Raw genomic sequence first — 18,821 nt, 5'->3', positions numbered from 1 at the left:
CCTGACTCCAAGGCCAGAGCTCTATCCACTGTGCCACCTAGCTGCCCCCATTTTCCTTTTTTTGGTCAACTTTCTGGATGTTTCTGGTCCCATCAGGCAAAAAATCTTGGGGTGTTAAAGGCCACCCTCAGTTTCTAAGCACTTCATCTCTGCTGTGGAGGGAAGAAGGACCTAGTGGACCCCATTAGTAGTCATGAGGGGCAGCTCAGAACTGAGCCAGCAGATGAACACTCTGCATGTTCTGCTCCAGCCTTCCAGACCCTGATAAGGAACCGCCACATCCTAAGTCAGCCCATTCCATTTGAGAGTGCTGGTCCAGGTGGGGAGTGGGTGGAGACAGCTACAACCTGGTGCAAATGACCTCAGATACAGCCCTTTGGAAATCTGCCACATGTGCCAGTTGTTAATATTATCTGTTGTTTTTCCCTCTCCCAGGCCAGCAGTCCACAGGATCTACGACTGTTCTATGAGAAGAATAAGACGCTGTTGCCCAGGTGAGAGTTTCCCTTGGTAGCTCGGCCCTAAAATCACCTTCCCCATGATCTGATCCAATGCCTTCGTTTTACAAAGTGTAGGAGAGGACGCTGAGGTGTAGAAAGGTCACTCAGATCCTGGATTAAAGGCCCTTGAGTTCCCAGCTTTCATTTTAAACTGAGTCCTGGAGAGAGGTTTTTGTGACTTGTTCAAGGTTCTGTGTGGACTGAGTGTCCATGATGGGATTTGAACCCAAATCCCCCTTGTCTCCATGCCCTGCACTCTGTAAACATCCAGGGCAGAGCCAAGTTTCCAGTATTGGTACTCTGTGTTCCCTGGCATCGTGCTCGCTCCAGCCTTTGCAGGTTGACCAACGTGGCTGGGGGCAGAGGCGTCCAACACGTGTCTTCATGTAGCCCAGGCCAGGTTAAAATGCAGTTGGTAAATGTTTAACAGAGCAGATGAAAATACATAGATGTTAACATAGATGTGGTTTTTTCAATCAGTATGGAGCCTACGGGGATCCTTTGGTATGGATTCATGGCTCCTCTTTCTATTAGTTTGACACCATTGGCCTCGTTCAGAGAGTTCTTGGCCTGTGAATCAAGGAGACCTGGGTTCAGAGATTGAGTGTGGGCAAGTCATGTGACTTCTTTGACCGTCACTCAGTTTCTCATTCTGTAAAATGGGAGTGATAATAATAGCCCCTATTCCTTGGGGTTACTGTTAAGCATTTAACCTACGTTAAAGTGTCATAGATAGGTAGATATAGATACAGATAAATATAGCTATAAGTTGTAAATATATAGAGATCTATAGCTAGCAATTTGGGGCAGCTAGGTGGTCCAGTGAATAGAACACTGGGCTTGGAGTCAGGAAGACTCATCTTCCTGAGTTCAAATCTGGCCTCAAACACTTACCTACCTGTGTGACCCTGGACATGTCATTTCACCTTGTTTGCCTTAGTTCCCTCATCTGTAAAATGAGCTGGAGAAGGAAATGGCAAACCACATTGGTACCAAGAAAACCCCAAATGGAATCATGAGTCAGACGTGACTGAAACAACTGATAGCTCTCTCATATGTGTATACATACACGCACACATATATGTACATATACACACACACACACACATATACATTTTATATATTTATACTTTTTTTTTGAGTTGACATTTTTGTTTCTCTGTACATCCAGCATCCCCAGGGAGACATCCAGCCCCCTGAGACAGCTGCTTCTGGGCCTTCTTCAGCGGAACCATAAAGATCGGATGGACTTTGGTAAGTGGCAAAGCAGCCCCAGGTTTTGGGAAAAGAGGCTAACAGGGCCTCAGTCTGTTTATTCTCCTTCTTGTACACTGATTTCCCAATTGGTGGGGCGAAGGTGTTGTGGAAATGCTTCCAATTACATACTTACGGGCTAGAACATAAAGGATGCTCTGTACAGGTTTTTCACACACACACACACACACACACACACACACACGAAACTTCGCCCCCAGCACACCTTGCTTCTCACTGGCACACGGGACCCATAGATGATTTATTCCCCAGGACTTTGTCCTTTCTGTTTTTGTAGGTGGGATGGGGCACCAGATGAGGGAGGGAGAACTTGATTTCCAGGCTAGAGAGTATTGCATTGTCCTAGGCACTTGGTACAGTCTTGGATTTATTGGGGGCTCTGGACAAGCCCTTAATTCCTGGAACGGGTTGGTAGATTTATAATTAGAGGTCATTCGGTTCAATCTCTTTATTTTATTTTATTAAGTACTCGCCCTCTGCAGGTGATAAGGGCACAAAGATGAAAATGAAATGATGATAGTGGTGATGTTTATGGTGCTTTGAGGTTTCCAAAGCACTCTATCATCATTGTCATCACAGCTAACATTTATATAATACTATGTGCCAGGCGATATGCTGAACGCTTTACAATGAACTCATTTGGTCCTTACAGCAACCCTGGGAGGTAGGTGCTGTTATTATCCCCATTTTACAGATGAGAAAACTGAGGCAAACAGATGAAGTGACTTGTCCAGGATCACCCATCTCTTAAGCGCCTAAGGCTGAATTTGAACTCAGGTCTTTCTGACTCTGGGCCCAGCATTCTGTTCACTGTGCTGCCACCTAACTGCCTCATATTCACACATAGCTAATTTTATCCTCAAAACAACCCTGGAAGATAGGTGATTTTATTATTCCCATTTTACAGATCAGGAAACTGAGGCACATAGCAATTGACTTACCCAGGGTCATACCACGAGGTCATGTCTACAGCTGGATTTGAACTCCGGTCTTCCCAATTCCAAGACCAGGACTCTCTACACTGCACCACTGAGCTGTGTTGCAGGCAGAAGACAAAGGGAGGGATTGTGCACTTGCTTCAGTTGTGGAGGACTTTCTCTTAGCTCTGCCCCATGGCGTGCTGGAGTGGGAGGCAGTTTTGTGGTCAGCCTAAGGTTCTTTTAATTTGTTTATTAACTTGACATCTATGGGTTTGTAAATGCTCCTTTGAACCTCACAACAACCCCTCTAAGTTCTGTAGGAATTAATCTCCCATTTTGCAGATGAGGGTGCTGAGGCAGACAAGGAGTCATAGAGTTAACACATGTGTCCGAGGAAGGAAGGATTCACACACACAGGCCTTCCTGACTCTGAAGTCCAGTGTGCCATCCTCGTAATACCTGACTCCACTGTGTGTGATACGGAGAAAATAAACCAGTTACCTCATCTGTAAAATGGGTAGAATAGTTGTGCACTTTTTATAATCCTTAAAGTCTTTGTATTCTGATCAGCACATCAATCCCAGATACTTCAGAAAGATTTAGGATGGAAAATGCTCTTCACCTCCAGAGCAAGGACTGATGGGTGTCTGAGTGAAAACTGAAGCATACTTTTTAAATTTTGTTTCTTGCTGTGTCTGCAATATGGCTGATATGGAAATACGTTTTGCCTGATTTCCAGTAATGATTGATATTACGTTTCTTGCCTTCTCAGTAGGTGGGAGAGAGGTAGGCAGGAGGGGAGAGAACTCAGAACTCAAAATTTTTAGAAAGGATCCTAAAATAAATATTTTATTTAAAAAACAAAGCCCCCCCCCCAAAAAAAAGATCCTTAAAGCCCTAGAGTGTTGTGAGCTGTGACCTAAACTAGACTTTTCACCCTCTTTCATTTACTTTGCTGGTCACTGACTCTGCTTCTTTCTCTCTGCATCAGTTCCTGTAAGTGTCCCTGGAGCTCCTTGCTTCACAGCTCCTGCTACAGTAATACTCACATTTGTGGGCATCGCTGGCTGCCCGCTTTGTCCCTAGTTCTGGCCTCTGCAAACACAGTCTGTGGGAACATTCTTCTGGGTGGGTGAAACTTCCACACCCACACCTACACCCCACCCTGCTCCATTAAGAACCCCGTGAGGTCTGAAAAAAATTATACGGCCGTTGAGTCCAGCCCCCTCATTTTTTTCAGATGAGCAAACTGAGCCTTATGGGACGTACCCAGAGTCGAAGAACTAGTAAAGTGGCTGAGGCAGGATTTGAACCTCGGTCTTCCTGATTTCAAGTCCAGAGTTCTCCTCTGGGTCTTCCTTCTTGCCGAATATGTGACTTGGGGCATGTAGGTGCAGTGGGGGCCTGCCTGTGCCTGGCTTTCCTTGGCCTTCTTGTTTCCTGAACTCTGCTTTCTCTCCTCATTTAGATGAATTTTTCCATCACCCTTTCTTGGATACAAGCTCCTCCATCAAGAAATGTGAGTGAAGGGACCCCCTCTGCCATCCCTCCATCCCCCCTCTGTCCCAGGGTCTTGGGGCCAAGGGTGCTGGGGAGTGAGCTCAGTGGTGACGCCTGCTCTCTCTCTGCAGCTCCCCCAGTGCCCATGCCCTCGTACCCCAGCTCAGGCAGTTCTTCCAGCAGCAGCTCTACCTCCCACCTGGCCTCGCCTCCTGTGAGTATCCTCCTGGACAGAATCAGTCAGTCCACCAGCATGTGCTGGGCCCAGGGGAGACAAAGGGAGGATGGATGTCCTAGGTGAAGGGGCTGGTGTTTTCTCTTATTGAAGCTCGCCCACGCCTGCTGCTCCATCCTCCAAAGGAGGGGAGGGTTATTGCAGAAGCCCGTCCTTTTGGAGAACCTGGGCCTCCCTCGTGCTGGGCAGGGTTTGGGAGATCTGGCCAGCTCCCTTCACTTTGCAGATGGCGGCCATCGTTGGCCTGCTGACACAGTGAATTCATGGCAGATCAGGGACTATGACCCTTAAGTCTCCTGACCCCTGTCCAAGGTGCCCCAGTACTTTGGATGCGCAGGCAAAATTAATTATTAGATAGAGAGCTAGCTGTGACCTTCATGATGTCATCTGGGCCACCCATCTGCTTTCATTCCCTCAGATGAGAGTAGAGTAAGTCTCTGCTTCAGAAAGCTTGTTGAGGTGAGGGGACGTGTTCCAAGCCTGCCCTCTCTCCTCTCCCTTCCTCCCTCCATTCCCCATCCCCTCCTCACCCGCTGCTTTCCCCTCTTCCCTCTTGCTTGGAGCAGTCCCTCGGAGAGATGCAGCAGCAGCTGCAGAAGACGCTGACCTCCCCAGCCCCAGATCCAGGAGGCTTCCTCCAGGGTTCCAAGGACTCAGGTGGCAGCAGCAAGAACTCTTCCTGTGACACAGATGATTTCGTCATGGTCCCTGCCCAGTTCCCAAGTAAGAGCCCCTGTGAAAGGCTGTGGGGGTGGCCATGGAGAGAAGTTGCTAGAACTGTCCCCTGGACGTTCCTGGATGCCCTTCCCTAGGCCATGTGACTGTCTGTGTGGTTGTCAGTGCCCTGTCCGTGCCTCTGATGGGCGCAGAGGTTCTAGCTTCCTGCATTTGCCAGTCAGGTTCTTGATACATGGGAACATAGAATGGAATCCTCTCCATTTTGCAGATGAGAAAGCTGAGGCCCAGTGAGGGGAAAGTGACTTGTTGCAGATCACACAGGCAGTGAGTGAGCACTTCAAGCCTGTGGGTCCAAAACAATCTGACCCAAACCTCTTGGGGAAATTGAGTTGATTTCTGTTTAAACAGATACCTCTCCTGGGGCTGGGTTTCGTTTGGGTTCTTGCACAGAGACCTGGTGGTTTCTCCCCCTTTCTTGACCCCAGCGTTGCCTCAGAGGGCTCATCGTTATTTTCATGTGTTTCTTCCTGCCTCTTGTGGCCCTGAGTAGCCTGGAAACCGCTGGCCAGTAAACTGGGCTTGGATGGAGCTGGCCCAGGCCCCAGGCTCTGTCAGAGACAAGGGCATTGGGCAGCAACGATGAGTCACCAGTTACAGTAAGCCCTGGCTGGCCCCTCCCGGGCTTTTACAGTGGCCTGAAAGCTGTTTGGTAATTGAGGTTCTGGTGGAAAACTAAGGCCTGGCCTTTCTTTTCAGAGTCTTTGGACTCACCGATGGGCTCCTGATTCTTTGCACCGTTCCCTCCAACACAGGGCAGACAAGCCATGCAGGCCGGGGGTGTGATTGACAGCAAAAGGCCCGTGTGAGCCCAAACCTAGATCATAGGATCACATTATTAATTTAGAGCTGGGAGGGACCTTAGAGGGCATGTGGTCCCATCCTAAATTCCATGTTTTTGACCCCCAAATCCAAGGTGCCTGGTTGAATCATGTGGGGCCTACTGAGTCATGGAATAATCACAACAAAGGCATTTTTGTGGTGCTTTATAACTGTCATGTCCTTTGATCCTCACAACAACCCTGGGAAGGGAAGGTTTATTATCATCTCCATTTTACAGATGAGGAAGCTGAGGCCGAGAGAGCCCCCGGGGTCACAAGGTGTTCGAGGCTGAATTTGAACTCTGACCCTAGGTCAGGAGGCTCTACCCACTGAACAGTCATAGTGTTCTTTGAGGGCCTAGTTAGTGCTCTAGAGCTGGAAGGCACCCCAGGCACCGTCTGACCCGACCCCCTCATTTCACAGATAAGGACTCTGAGGCCCAGAGAGATTAGTGTAGTCAGAAGCAGAACTGAGATAGGAACCCAGGTTTTTGGACTTCTCCTGGTGCCCCGTGAATGATGTGTGTATGTGTATGTGGGTTGGTACCAGCAGGGGTGAAGTATGTTGGGACGTGGGGGGCACAGAGGTTGGGGTAGGCTTGAATGCCCCACGAAGGAGGTTGGACTTCTGGAGGCAGGGGTTGCTTAGAGGACTCAAGCAGACGGACAGCAGGGGTCAGGATGGTCTTTAGGAATCTCAATCCGGTTATATTTTAGGCTACTGTGGTGGGGTATATTGGGGGTGTAGGTAGAGAAGGATGCCTGGAGGCCAGAGGGCCACCTCGGTCCTCGTATCACTGAATGAAGTTATCTCTTTCTCCCTGATCTCAGCTGACTTGACAGGGGAAGCTGCTGGAGCCAAGGCCACTCAGGACAGTCTGATGTACAGTGGGTAAGGTCCCCTCCCCACTCCTGACACCCCTGGCCCACCCCTGCCACCCCTACTAATACCTCAGAGTTGGAAGGGACCTCAGAGATCATCAAATCCAACCCAGCCCTAAACAAGCATCCCCATTTACAGGGGGTCTAACCCCTGCTTGAAGCCCTTCAGCAAGGGGGTCCCCCTCTGCCCCTCCAACCTGCCCTTTCTGATCATGGACAGCTTTCCTTTTTGGGAAGCCTAAATCTGCCTCCTGCCTCCCACCCCACTGCTCCTCTAGGATGCCTTGAAAGCTCTTCATTTCATCTTTCTTTGTGCTTCGTGACAAGGTGCGAGGGGTTTTAAATGAAGTACAGAGAGGAGAGGGGAACAAAACGGGGAGACTACAACCCAGGTCTCCCCACTCCCAGGAAGGCGGCCACTATACTGTGTATCTTAGCTCAATTGCCAAGTTGCAGCCTGTCCTTGGGAAGCTGAGAGGAGAGGGTCTGACAGCCTGGCGTGTCTCCACTGAAGGCTTATTGTCTTTCCAGGAGCTCCCTGGTAACTTCGGCTGGGCTGGAGAGCCAGGGACGGACACCGTCTCCCTCACCCCCCTACAGTGGTTCCCCCAGCCCCTCTGGGTAAGCAGGTCTTGGTGATGATTAGGGGACCAGGGGATTGTCTGTGGCTCGGGGTGGAGAGAGTGATATAAAACCCAATATCCTAGGAAATCCCGCCCCCCGGTCTGTGGGAGATCAAAGCCTCCTGCCCTCAGGTAGCCCAACTCGTGGGCCACCTCTCACAGACCTTCTCATCTGGGGACACACCATGGCCGTGCTGCCATCATGTCTTCCTCTGTCTCCACCAGAGCCCCCTGCCCAGTGTGCATGCCACTACAGCCAAGGAAGCCCCCAGCTCTTTGGCTAATAGAGCAGGCTTTATGTCTCTAATTGGGGTAGAGGTTGGGGCCTGGGGTTCATTCATCCTAGATGCTGCTGTGACCTCAATGTCAGAGCCAGGAATTCCCCTAACCCAGGATGGGGGTCAGTTTATGGAAAAAGTCCCCAGGGCTCAGGCCGTGGAAAATCCCAGATGTGTGTGACCAGGATGAGATCCAGCTGGTGCTTGACTGCTGGAGGCTGGGCTGGGGTTGGAGCCAATGGCATTTCCTTAGGAGGAAGGAGGCTGTGCCCACTGCTGCGTCACATGTGGGGTCCTTTCGAGGGAATGTCTCTGTCTGAAGAGACTTGGAGAATTAATCTCTGTAGTTGAATTTCCCAAAGGAGCCCAAACTCTAAACACGGAGGGGCTGAGTAGGGTAGGAGAGGGGGTCTCGCTCATTCCAGCCTTTGAGCAGAGGGCGACCTCGGTCTCACAGCCTTTGTCTTCTCTTGCCCTTCCTTCTCTGCTACCCCAGCCGACCCAGTGCTTTCTCTAGTAGCAGGTACGGCCCGTCCGTCCCCATCCCTGTCCCCACTCAGATCCAGAACTACAGGAGAATCGAACAGAACCTCCAGTCCCCCAACCAGTACACTCCGCCACCGCCACGGTGAGTGTTGGCCTTCCTGCCCGGGCCAGAGATGAGCTTCCTGGGGCCTTCCCAGCTCTGGTTTTGTAGGCCAGAGATTAGTACTATCTATTAATTACTGGAATAATAGTCATGATCATCCATTGAACATTAAATTCAAAAGACAACAGGAGAGAGAGAAAGAAGCCTTTCCCAGGACCATTTCTATCTGAACCTCGGGGGGACAAAGATGAGACTAACCTCAGTACAGCCCTGTAGTGCAGTAGATAATAAGGCAAGGATTATTATACCCATTTTATAGGTCAGGGAACTGAGGCTTAGAGCAGAGAAAGGGATGGTCAGGACCATGGTTTTTGAGAATAGGTCTCCTGACACAATCCAGGAGGCTTTCTGCATTATCCCAGGCAGTTAGGTAGAAAAAAGGGAATGGAAGGGAATAAGCATTTATTAAGCACCTGCTGTGTGCCAGGCATTGTGCTAAAGAAAGTTTGGGGTCTTGTGGCTGAGAAGAGGATGAGGATGCAAGTAGTGCACACGCATCAATTAGCTGGGCCAGATTTTGGTTTTTTCTCGGTCCCTTAACTGAGGTAGGCGGGTTATGAATATGAAGTAGGGAACTTAGTCACGGGTGAGTGGAGGGGCCCCTGGGTCCACTGCCCCACTTCCTCTTTGAGCTGCCTTTCTCCCCAGTCTGTAGGGCAGCTTCTTTGGGGAGAAAAGGCCAAAGGGATCATAAGATCATATTTAGAGATGGAAGGACCCCCCTTTTTACCAAGGAGGAAATCGAGGTAAAATGGGACCTCTTGTCCATTCTCACCTCCATTTTACAAATGGGAAAACTGGGCCACAAAGTGACTTACCCTAGGTTAGCTGGTAAGCATCATGGTCAGTGATCGGCAAATCAAAGATGTGAACCCCCACTCTCAGGCTCCCAAACCCCTGCTTTTATCCCCACTGTATCACAATGCTTTTTCTCTGAAGTCTTAGCCCCTAGGGTGGGCTAGCCTAGAGGCTGGAGAAAGGCTCACTTCATTTATTCAGTAAGTATCCTTTATCCAGGGCTGGGCACTTGGGGAAAGATAAAAATGAAGCAGACCCTGCCCTTAAGGAGTTTGTATCCTCCTGGGAAGAAACATTAATCAATGATCAACTTTCACTAAGCATCTGTCTGGCTCTGGGCTAGTTAACGGGGAGACTAAAAGAGGTAGAAGATAAAAGCTGCCCTGAAGGAGCTTCCAGTCTAATGAGGGAGCCACTGGAACCTAATCTATACAAAACCAGCTACTTACTAGATAAGTAGGCCTAGGCACTGGCATTAAAGGGACCTTAGGAAATGCTTCCAGTAGAAGGTCAGAGTTTAGTTGGGACGATGAGCGTTTAAGGGACTAGCTCAGGCTCACACAGCCCATATGTGTCATCCAAGGCATCCGGGCTTCAAGGCCACTATCAGCTCCATTGTGCCGTATAAAGTAAGCCCAAACTATAATTGGGTCAGGTCAGGGAGGACTTTATCAGCCGAGGCGTGGGGGACCGGATGGCCCTTGAGCTAAGCCCCAGGTCTGCAGTGGGAAGCTGGAAGGGTCCTGACGTGGGTGGGGTCAGTCTCATGTGCTCAGTATTCTCCAGCGTACGCTGGCTGGCTCTGAGATGTGTGTTGTCTGGAGCTGGAATACGTTTGAACTCCTCCTTGGTGGGGGCTGCTTCTTAGAGAAACAGAAAATTTGGGGGTTCTGTAGATACTCAGTTGTTTCCATGCTCACTCGACCTTCTCCAGCCCTGCTCACTAGGGCCTTAGAGGGATCCTTGCTGTGGGATCCTCAGTAACCTGGGCTCTCACGACCTTCTCTCCCTCTTCCCCTGAGGGCCTGGTCTTTCAAATGCCACGCTGGAGGCAAGGTTGCATGAACAGGGTCCACAGCAGGGCAAGGGTCTCACTGCCTCTCTCTCTCACCCCTCAGGTCCGGGATGGTTCGGAGGTCCAGCAGTACCAGCCCCCTGGGCTTTAAGACTGGCATCTCCCCCCCATTTTTCCCTGAGCATGGAGCCACCTTTCCCAGGAAGTCTTTGGGAGGTGCCAAGCCGTATAACCCATCTCCCCAAGGTGAGTTCCCTTCCCCTTTGTCTTGTAACATTAGACCCTGCTCGACCTCATAGATTAGATGCTCCCAGCCCTGTGAGTGCTGTCTCCACCTGCCTGTGTGTCTTTTCCTGTGGATAGAGCCCTGTCTTGGGCATTCTGATACAGTGGCACATGGTCCCTGCCTTTCTGGACCTTAGAGCCTGGTTGGGAATATATAATGTGAGACTGAGGAAGGAAGGGTGGTAGATGGTGTAATCTGGGTGGATGGAGCTTAGTCAAGAAGGATTCCCTTGAAAGAAGGGGAGTGTGGGACCAAGTTTCAAGTACAAGACACCTGGATTGGTGGAGACTAGGGGGAGAACTGTGTGCTCCAGGATAGACAGAAGCTGTTTGTGCCCTGAGTGAGAGGCTTGGCCCCAGATCCCAGGGGTTCTGAGACCTCATTGGTGGATTTTAAAAAGCCCCATTAGAGGTTGAGGAGTTTGCCAGGACTAGGAGACTGTCAGGCTGGGGGTGTCTCAGTTTCCCTCTCTTGCTAGGGCTCTGATTCTTTTATCACTGTAACAGCTGGAGCCATCCCAGAGCGTCCAGGCCCGAGCAGGGTCCCCTCCCCACAAGGCACTGAGATGTGTGGAGTTGGCAGCGGTGGCAGCAGGGTCTCCAGACCTGGTATGTTTCAAGGGGGTGTGTTGACTCTGAAGCCCCTGCTTCTGGGGTGGGGAGATGCGGACCCTCCTTATGGATTGCCCCTCATTTAAAGAGGCCGCTATTGGAAGGCCCCAGTCTCTCCTTGGGAAGTGGCACTATAAGGCCTCAATAGCCCGAGAGGGGAGTTTATAGCTACTTGGGGCAGAGTACTGTAATTCCAAAGAAGCTTAGTGTGTGATCCTGGGTTTCTTAACCTTGTTTGTGTCCTGGACTCCCCTGACAGTCCGTCTAAAGCCTCGGGATCCCACCCTTCCCAAGGTTTTAAATGTTTTAAATGCATAAAATAAGAGGATTGCAAAGGAAACCAGACATGCTGTTATCCACGGTTGTTGTTTTTTTTTTTTATTAAACATTTAATGATTTATTTTTTATATATTTTATTTTTCCTCCAATTACACGTAAAAACAATCTTTAGCATTCTTTTAAAGTTTTTAGGGGCATAGTCTATCTTCCCTTCCTGAGAAAGCAATCTGATGTAGGTTATACATGTGCAGTCATGTAAAGCATGTAAAACATTTCCATATTAGTCATTTTGTACAAGAAAACTAAAAAAAAAGTAAGTGAAAAAATAGAAGCTTCGGTCTGTATTCAGATGACATCAGTTCTTTCTCTGGAGGCTGAGAGTATTTTTCATCGTGAGTCCTGATCATTGTGTTGCTAGAATAGGTAACTCATTAATGCTGTTACTATATACAAGGTTGTTCTGCTTCAACCCCCTTGTCTGCATCAGTTCACGTGAAGTTTTTCTGAAATCATTCTGTTTGCCATTTCTTTATCCAAGCATTTTTTAAGAGGTCACAGATGACAGATTAAGAACCCCTGGTCTAACAGCGGACACTTTACAAAGTGCTTTACACATAGTAGGACCACAGTTTTAGATTTGGAAGGCATCCTCTCGATTTACATTCGAGACCCAAGAGGTCAAGCAGCCCAAGGTGGCACAGGTGATGAGCATTAGGGATGGGATTTGAATCCAGGTTCTCTTACTCCAGAACCAAGATCTCTTTCCATCTCTTTCCTGTTTCATCACGCCTTCACAGGCAGGACTGCTATTAACCAGGGATCTCATTGCTGGAAGGGATGTCTGAGGTCTTCACATAAACAAAGAAAGCTCACAGACACATAACACTCACTAGCTGTGTGACTCTGGGCGAGTCACTTAACCCCAATTGCCTCACCAAAAAAAAAAACAAAAAAAACTATCACCATCTCTCTCCTGAAACTCTTCCAGGCTAAAATATTTCTAGTTCCTTCAGTGCATCTTTACAGGGAACGTACGGTCCTGGATGCCCACCTGGATGCTCAGTGTTCTGGGTGCCTGCCTAGTTGCTCCTGAGGTTGTCAATATCCTTTCTAAAATGTGGCACCCAGAACTGGGTACATGCTGCTCCAAAGATGTCCTGCCTAAGACCAGTACAATGGGACAGTGACCACCTTAGTCTTGGACTTAACATTAAAAGGCCTGGGATTTAAGAAGGCCCCAAAGGACCAGGCTGCATCCCTAGAGAGTAGAGTGAAGACTTTTATTTCAATGTAAAAATTACAACATCAGCTTGGCTTTACTTGTGTTTAATATGCATTTGCACAGATGGAAGAAGGAAAATATTTATTATCAAATCTCTTTCCTCATCGCTTGACACATCTGATGATGCAGTCCAAGGTTGCATCAGCTCTCTTGCTTCCCCTAAACATTTTTCAAGTCCCTGCCCCTTGGCTCCGCCCCCTCCTTTGTGTGCTTTGGGAAGTTGGCTCTCGTATTTTAGCCCAGCTGTCTGACCTGGCGTGGTCTCATGCTGTTTGTTGGTGTTAACTTTCCTTCTCGTTTTTGCAGATGGGGAAACTGAGGCCCAGGGTCTCATAGATAGTAAGTAGTGCTCAAACTCAGGTCTTAGGATTCTGGATTCTTTTGCAGTGGTGGGGTGGGGATCTTCCCCAGCCATACCAAGGAATGAAGGAGAGATTGGAGTTAAAATGAGTTTAGTTAGGGAAGGGTTGTTGGAGAAGCGGTCCCTCCTTGCAGAAGGAGGCTGAAGCTATGTTTTTCTCTCCCTCAGGCACCTCCCTCCCAGAACATTCTCCCAGGGGGCTGGGCTACCGTCTGCACAGCGCCCCTAACCTCTCTGACCTGCACGCGGTGAGGCCCAAACTGCCGAAGCCTCCCACAGACCCTCTGGTGGCCCCCTTTGCTTACCCCCAGGCTAGTCCTCCCCAACAGCATTATGGGCTGCAGCCCTGCCGGACCCTCAGGGCATCCCCGAAGCTGCCTGACTTCATGCAGCGGAACCCCCTGCCCCCCATCATGGGCTCTCCAACCAAGGTAACTGGATGTTTGGGGGCAGTCTGAGGCTGGATCTTGGACTTGGGGTGTAAATAGGGGAGGATATAATTGGGTGTTTGCCATCCTTGGGGTGACAGGGTCAGGAAGCCCCTTAGCGGCAGGGTGGAGGGAGACAAAGTAGAGGCTGGGGTTGCAGGGTGCCAGGGCGGTGATGGTTGGGACGGTGAATTGGAAGACAGGAATGAGAAGACCCACAGTCTCAACATTGCCATGTGCCTATCTAGGCTGTACCTGCTTTTGAGTTCCCCAAGACACCGAGTTCTCAGAACCTGCTTACTCTCCTGGCCCATCAAGGGGTAATGGTGACCCCAACACGGAACAGGACTCTGCCTGACCTTCGAGAGATGGGCCACTTCCAGAGCCCACCCAGCCTGGGCTTGAGGCCCATGGAAGAGATCAAGGGACCCTTTGGCAGGTGGGGGAGCTGCGGAAGGGAGAAACTAGACCCCTTGGCTAGGGAAGGCCCTGGTAGCCCCATGGCTGGGATTGGGACAGGGGCTGGCACTCCTGTATCTATTATAAATTCACCTCTTGCCTCTGAACTCCTCCCTGTTTGGATGCGTATCTGTCCACATATGTGTATTTAACTTTTCCCTTATCCAGCCGCTTCCAGTAGGCCATTACCACTTACTGGCTGCTCAGCCCTGGTGTGTCAGAGCCCATGACTGAATTCTAGCCTTGATTCTGCCACTAATGGGCTGTGTGATTTCCCTATTCTAGGCCTCACTTTCCTCCTTTGTAAAATAAGACAAAGTGGTCATTTAAACACACAATTGATTTCTGAGTTGGTAGAGAAGGGGGCTTATGGAAGGCTGAGCCAGGGGCAGTTGCAGAACAAGACTAGGTCTCTCTGGAGAGGTTAGAAGAGACAGTGGAGAAATCTAGCTTGCTGTGGATCTCAGGACCTGCTGGGGTCCCCTGCCCTGAAGCTAGAGACCCCAGGTCCCAATACCGGGGCTAGCCCGTATCATGATGAATATTAGGGTGATATTAGAGGGACTGAAGTAACTTGATCCTCCCCTGGCATGGTCCCTGGCTCTCTGCCCCCTGGGTTGCTGTTCCTGCCAAGTTCTGAGCCTTGGATCCCTATCCCCACAGGTCCCTTAGCACTGGCCGTCTCACTGACCTGCTCCTCAAAGCTGCGTTTGGGTCCCAGGCCCCTGATACAGGGAGCAATGAAAGCCTTCAGGAGAAGCCCATGGAGATCGGTGAGGAGGGCTGAACGGGGGCTGCCTAGACTGTATGAAAATCAGTTGTCCCGGGGGGACCCCCAGAGGCAGCAAAGTCTGATAGAAGGAGCATGAGGTCTGGAGTTGCCTACATTACCAGGCGAGTCACTTGCCCTCTAAAATGAGAGGTGTTTGAACTGGGAAGCCTCTGATGCCCCTTTCAGCTGTAGATTTCTGATGACGCGGTCTGACGTTACATATGTGAACTGCGCCACATCTCTTACTCTTTACTGGCCTCAGTTTCTCCGTCTGTGGAAGGAGGGATTTGAACCAGGAAGCTTCTGGGGTGTCCCATTCAGCTCCAGATCTACCTCCGTGACCTTGGGCATGTGGCGTGGGCCTCACTTTCCTTTTCAGTCTGATCCCCAGGGAAACTGAGGCAGATGTCTGATAGTGAGATGGAGCTCAGTGAGCTTGGAGGAAGCGGGTCCTGAGTGGAGTTTTGAAAGAGATGAGGGTCAGTTGAGGAAGAGTTTATTTAGTTCCTGCTGGAGAGAGACTTTAGCTGTAGTTATTCAGGAAGACCCTCGGTGAGGGAGGGGTATTATATCTGTGGTTGACATTGTTCTGGGACCTGGTCTATACCCACCTGTACTTGTCCTCTCTGCCTCAGCTCCCTCTGCTGGCTATGGAGGGAACCTGCTCCCAGGGGCGAGGGCCGGGGGCGCTTCCAGCCCCTCCCCTGTCATATTCACAGTGGGCTCCCCTCCCAGTGGCACAACCCCACCCCAGCTCCCTCGGACCCGGATGTTCTCAGGTAAGGGTGCTCTCTGCAGCCCACCTCTCTGGTATCTCCGGCTTTGGGTTCTTCTGGGGCTGCTATGACCTCTGCTATCTCTTGTGGATGCTCCAGCCTGGGCCCCTAGGCTCACTTCAGTCTGATGTAGACCCAGTCCCCGCCTCTGGGGCTTGTTTGGGGTCCCTGCCTCTGTGGCTAGTGGGACTTTGGTCGAACCGTGGGCCTTTTGGGCCCTCATCTGAAACATTAGGGTTGCTTCAAGCTCTCAGTGTATGAACATCTGGTCCTGCTAGATACAGAGACAAACCAGAGAAGTAATCCCTGCCCTCAGTGAGTTTATAGTCTTCTGTGGGGTTTACAGCATGTAAAGGAGATGAGCATAGGCATGAACATTTGAAAAGGCTTCCTGCAGGAGTTTGCCTTGAGCTCAGCCTTGGAGGGAGCTGGAATGTGGAGGAGAGGAAACAAGCATTTATTAAGCTCCTACTGTGTGCAGTAGGACTATGTAAAGTAGCACTATGTTAAGTGCTTTATCTCTTTTGTAGCTGGAAGCAGAGGGGAGGGAGGTGGTGGGAGGTGAGCCCCAGTCACATAGCCAGCAGCACATTGGTTGGCACGTAGGATACGTGACAGGGAATAATGGGGCTGGCTGAATTTCTCAGAACCTGAGGTGACATCTTGATTGGTCTAGGAGGTTGGATGGGGAACAGAAGACTATTGAGTCCATTTCCTGAGTGGGGAAATCAGATTTCCAAAGAGAGAAGCCAGGCCTCTAAACACCCAGCCCAGGAGCTGCTGGCTTTCCTTAGAACCAACTGATGAGCATTTATTAAGTGCCTACTGTATGCTAACCATGGCCCTAAATTCAAGGGGTATACAGAAGGGAGTTGGGGTGAAGATTCCTTTACCCCTCCTTCAACCCTGCCCTCCCCCCTGCCATCCCAATCACATGGAGACAGTCTACACTTACTTGATCAAACCTAGGTTTGAACATGGGGATAATATAACTTTAATACCATGGCTATAAGGAAAGCCCTTGAAACCTTGGGGAAGGTCCATGCGAGAGAGCCTAGTAGATTCTTACTGAATTTGGGGCTTCATCAGGGTGAGGAGGACCGTGACAGGTTGTTAAGGCCCATTTTAAGTGCTGGTTCAGAAACTTGTCTAATCACTCATTTTTCCACTAAAAACTAAATTGGTGTTTTGGATCACAGGTTAGGGGCACCCCCCCCCATGACCCCTGGTTATTTTCATAGACTGATTCTTTAAAGAACCTGAAGGCAGTGGCCTGGATTTAGGAAGGCCTGGTTCCAAATTCAGTCTCAGTTTCCTTATGTATAAAATGAGGATTTTGAACTAAAAAAGCCTCTAAGGTCCCTTTCAGCTCTAGATTTATGATTGCGTGTCTGCCTCAGTTTCCTCACATGTAAAATGGAGATATGGAACAGCCTCTACCTCCCAGAGTTATGAGGAATGAATGCATTCACATATCTCAAGCACTTGGGAGGGAAACAACCTTAAAGTGCTTTTTTAAAAAGAAAAAATGGGCTTGAACCCAGAAGGTCTTCCTGACTGGAAACCCTGCTTTCTATCTACTGGGCCATTATCATTAGCTGCTCCTTATGGGACAGGCTTTCACGAGGCAGTATGCCCGACACATTATTGGTGTGGAAGTGGAACGGCATCCACGCCGGGCCTGGTGCTGGTTCTGAGTGGATCTGAACTTTGGCACAGTCACCTGGTGTCTCTGCCGGCAGGCTCCAGATCCTGACCTCTGCCTTGGGAAAAAGGGCTTCTCCACCCCCCCTTGCCTCTCTTTCATGCCCGTTGAGTTCCGTGACTTAACCTCCATATCCCCTCCGGGAATGTATTATTCTCCTAGGTCCCTGCTGGCTGCCTCTCCTTCACACACATGCAGATACCCTCCGTGAGTCCACAGAATAAGTAGCATCTCTTTACCTGCCTTGCTGATGCCCAGACATGCCAGGCGAGGCGGAACCTGTGCCCCTGCCCATTGTGAGGCATGAGTCTGTACCTGAAGCAGTGGCAGAGTTCTCTCCCTGCAGGCTGGGACCCTATAGCTCATCTCCCTCCATCTCACCCAGGGAAAAAGGGGGCAATGGTTTGGGGAATGTGGAATATTGTGAAATACTGTATCATGGCCCAAGCCCCCTGGTGCATGAAGAGGAGGAAGGAAAGAGGGAGAAAGAAAGGAGGACCAGAAGAGAAAAGATAAGAGGGCATTTGGCAAGGAAGATAAAAAGGGAAGGGTTGGGGCAGGTCCTCAGAGAACTTGGGAGATCTCTGCCCCATGCTTCTATGCATTCCCACATCTCCCCTAAGGGACAGAAGCCTGGTAGGATGGCCAGGAGTGGGTTGTAGGACATATTAGGGGAGTTCCCTGGGGAAACTTGGGGGACCTGGAGTCTTCACTGCGACAGAGGGATAGGGAGAGGCAGAGCAGGGGCAGTTAAAGGCATGTGTTCCCCAAGAAGGAAACTTCTGCTCTGGACACCCTATCTCCCTGCATGGCAAGACAGGGCAATAATTTTTTCCCCAAGCCGTCTTCAGCTGCTAACAAAATCATTGGGCAGGGGAACGGGCTGGCATTGTGGGGCATTGTGGGTAGTAGGGAGAGGGTAGGTATACATGTAAAGAAAGATGCCTCCAAAGACTCCACAAGCAAGATTTGTGGTCCCCATCCTTCCCCAGCTCATTAGACTTGGTGGCCAGCCCCTGCAGGTGTGTATTGGATTCCCATACTTTGGCTAGCCTCCAATTTCTTTCAGCCCCACAGCTCAGCTCCTTCCCTGCCCCCAGAGCTTTGCTTTAGGAGGACAGTCCCATGACCCAGATTCTCTGTGCCTGGCAGGGTGGGCTTAGGAGTACCATTGGGCATCTCTGGGGACCTCACCCGGGACTCCCTCCTCTCTCCACCAGTGGGCTCTTCCAGTTCCCAGAGCTCGGGCGGCTCCTTCAGTGGTCGCCATCTGATCCCTGGCATGGGAGGAGAGGCAGCGGAGGCCCCGGCCAATCTGCGTTGCTACGGCTTCACCGATCCCATCACTGCCAACCTCGAGGGGGCCGTGACCTTTGAGGCCCCTGACTTGCCTGAGGAGACGCTCATGGAGGTGAGGCAGCAAGGGATGGGTTAACCCTGAGAGCTTGCATGGGAGTGGGTGGGGGGAGAATGAGTCACCTTGAAGAAAGAAAGGGAGGAGGGGGAGGGAAAAGGCTTAATTTAGAACAAGCTCTCTGGCTAGATTGTGCCTGAAATTCTCATCTTCCCTGTCCAGCCGCTTTCTTCCTGGGAGGGAGGGAGTATTTTTATCCATCCTGCCTGATCTGTCT

General features: G+C 50.3%; 1 protein-coding gene across 3 annotated transcripts in view; it reads left to right on the top strand.

The window, feature by feature from the left end:
• Positions 1-18,821, top strand: part of ULK1 (unc-51 like autophagy activating kinase 1) — a 54,368-nt gene that overhangs the window by 28,556 nt on the left and 6,991 nt on the right. Inside the window, exons 9-24 of one of the 3 annotated variants that reach the window (XM_027844107.1) lie at positions 436-494; positions 1,672-1,754; positions 4,164-4,214; positions 4,327-4,409; positions 4,997-5,153; positions 6,818-6,878; positions 7,400-7,489; positions 8,290-8,397; positions 10,335-10,477; positions 11,024-11,125; positions 13,219-13,481; positions 13,727-13,917; positions 14,601-14,710; positions 15,345-15,488; positions 17,353-17,397; positions 18,411-18,601. In XM_027844107.1, the coding sequence (XP_027699908.1) occupies positions 436-494; positions 1,672-1,754; positions 4,164-4,214; positions 4,327-4,409; positions 4,997-5,153; positions 6,818-6,878; positions 7,400-7,489; positions 8,290-8,397; positions 10,335-10,477; positions 11,024-11,125; positions 13,219-13,481; positions 13,727-13,917; positions 14,601-14,710; positions 15,345-15,488; positions 17,353-17,397; positions 18,411-18,601 (1,881 nt within the window). Of the gene's footprint in view, positions 1-435; positions 495-1,671; positions 1,755-4,163; positions 4,215-4,326; positions 4,410-4,996; positions 5,154-6,817; positions 6,879-7,399; positions 7,490-8,265; positions 8,398-10,334; positions 10,478-11,023; positions 11,126-13,218; positions 13,482-13,726; positions 13,918-14,600; positions 14,711-15,344; positions 15,489-17,352; positions 17,398-18,410; positions 18,602-18,821 lie in introns of all 3 variants that reach the window. The other 2 variants (XM_027844106.1, XM_027844108.1) reach the window with 2 other exon arrangements.

The sequence above is a fragment of the Vombatus ursinus genome, unplaced genomic scaffold (assembly GCF_900497805.2).
Source record: "Vombatus ursinus unplaced genomic scaffold, bare-nosed wombat genome assembly UNPS02014935.1, whole genome shotgun sequence".
Classification (NCBI taxonomy): domain Eukaryota; kingdom Metazoa; phylum Chordata; class Mammalia; order Diprotodontia; family Vombatidae; genus Vombatus; species Vombatus ursinus.
Note: the sequence above shows the minus strand (reverse complement) of the source record. Positions and strands in the feature narration are given on the sequence as shown.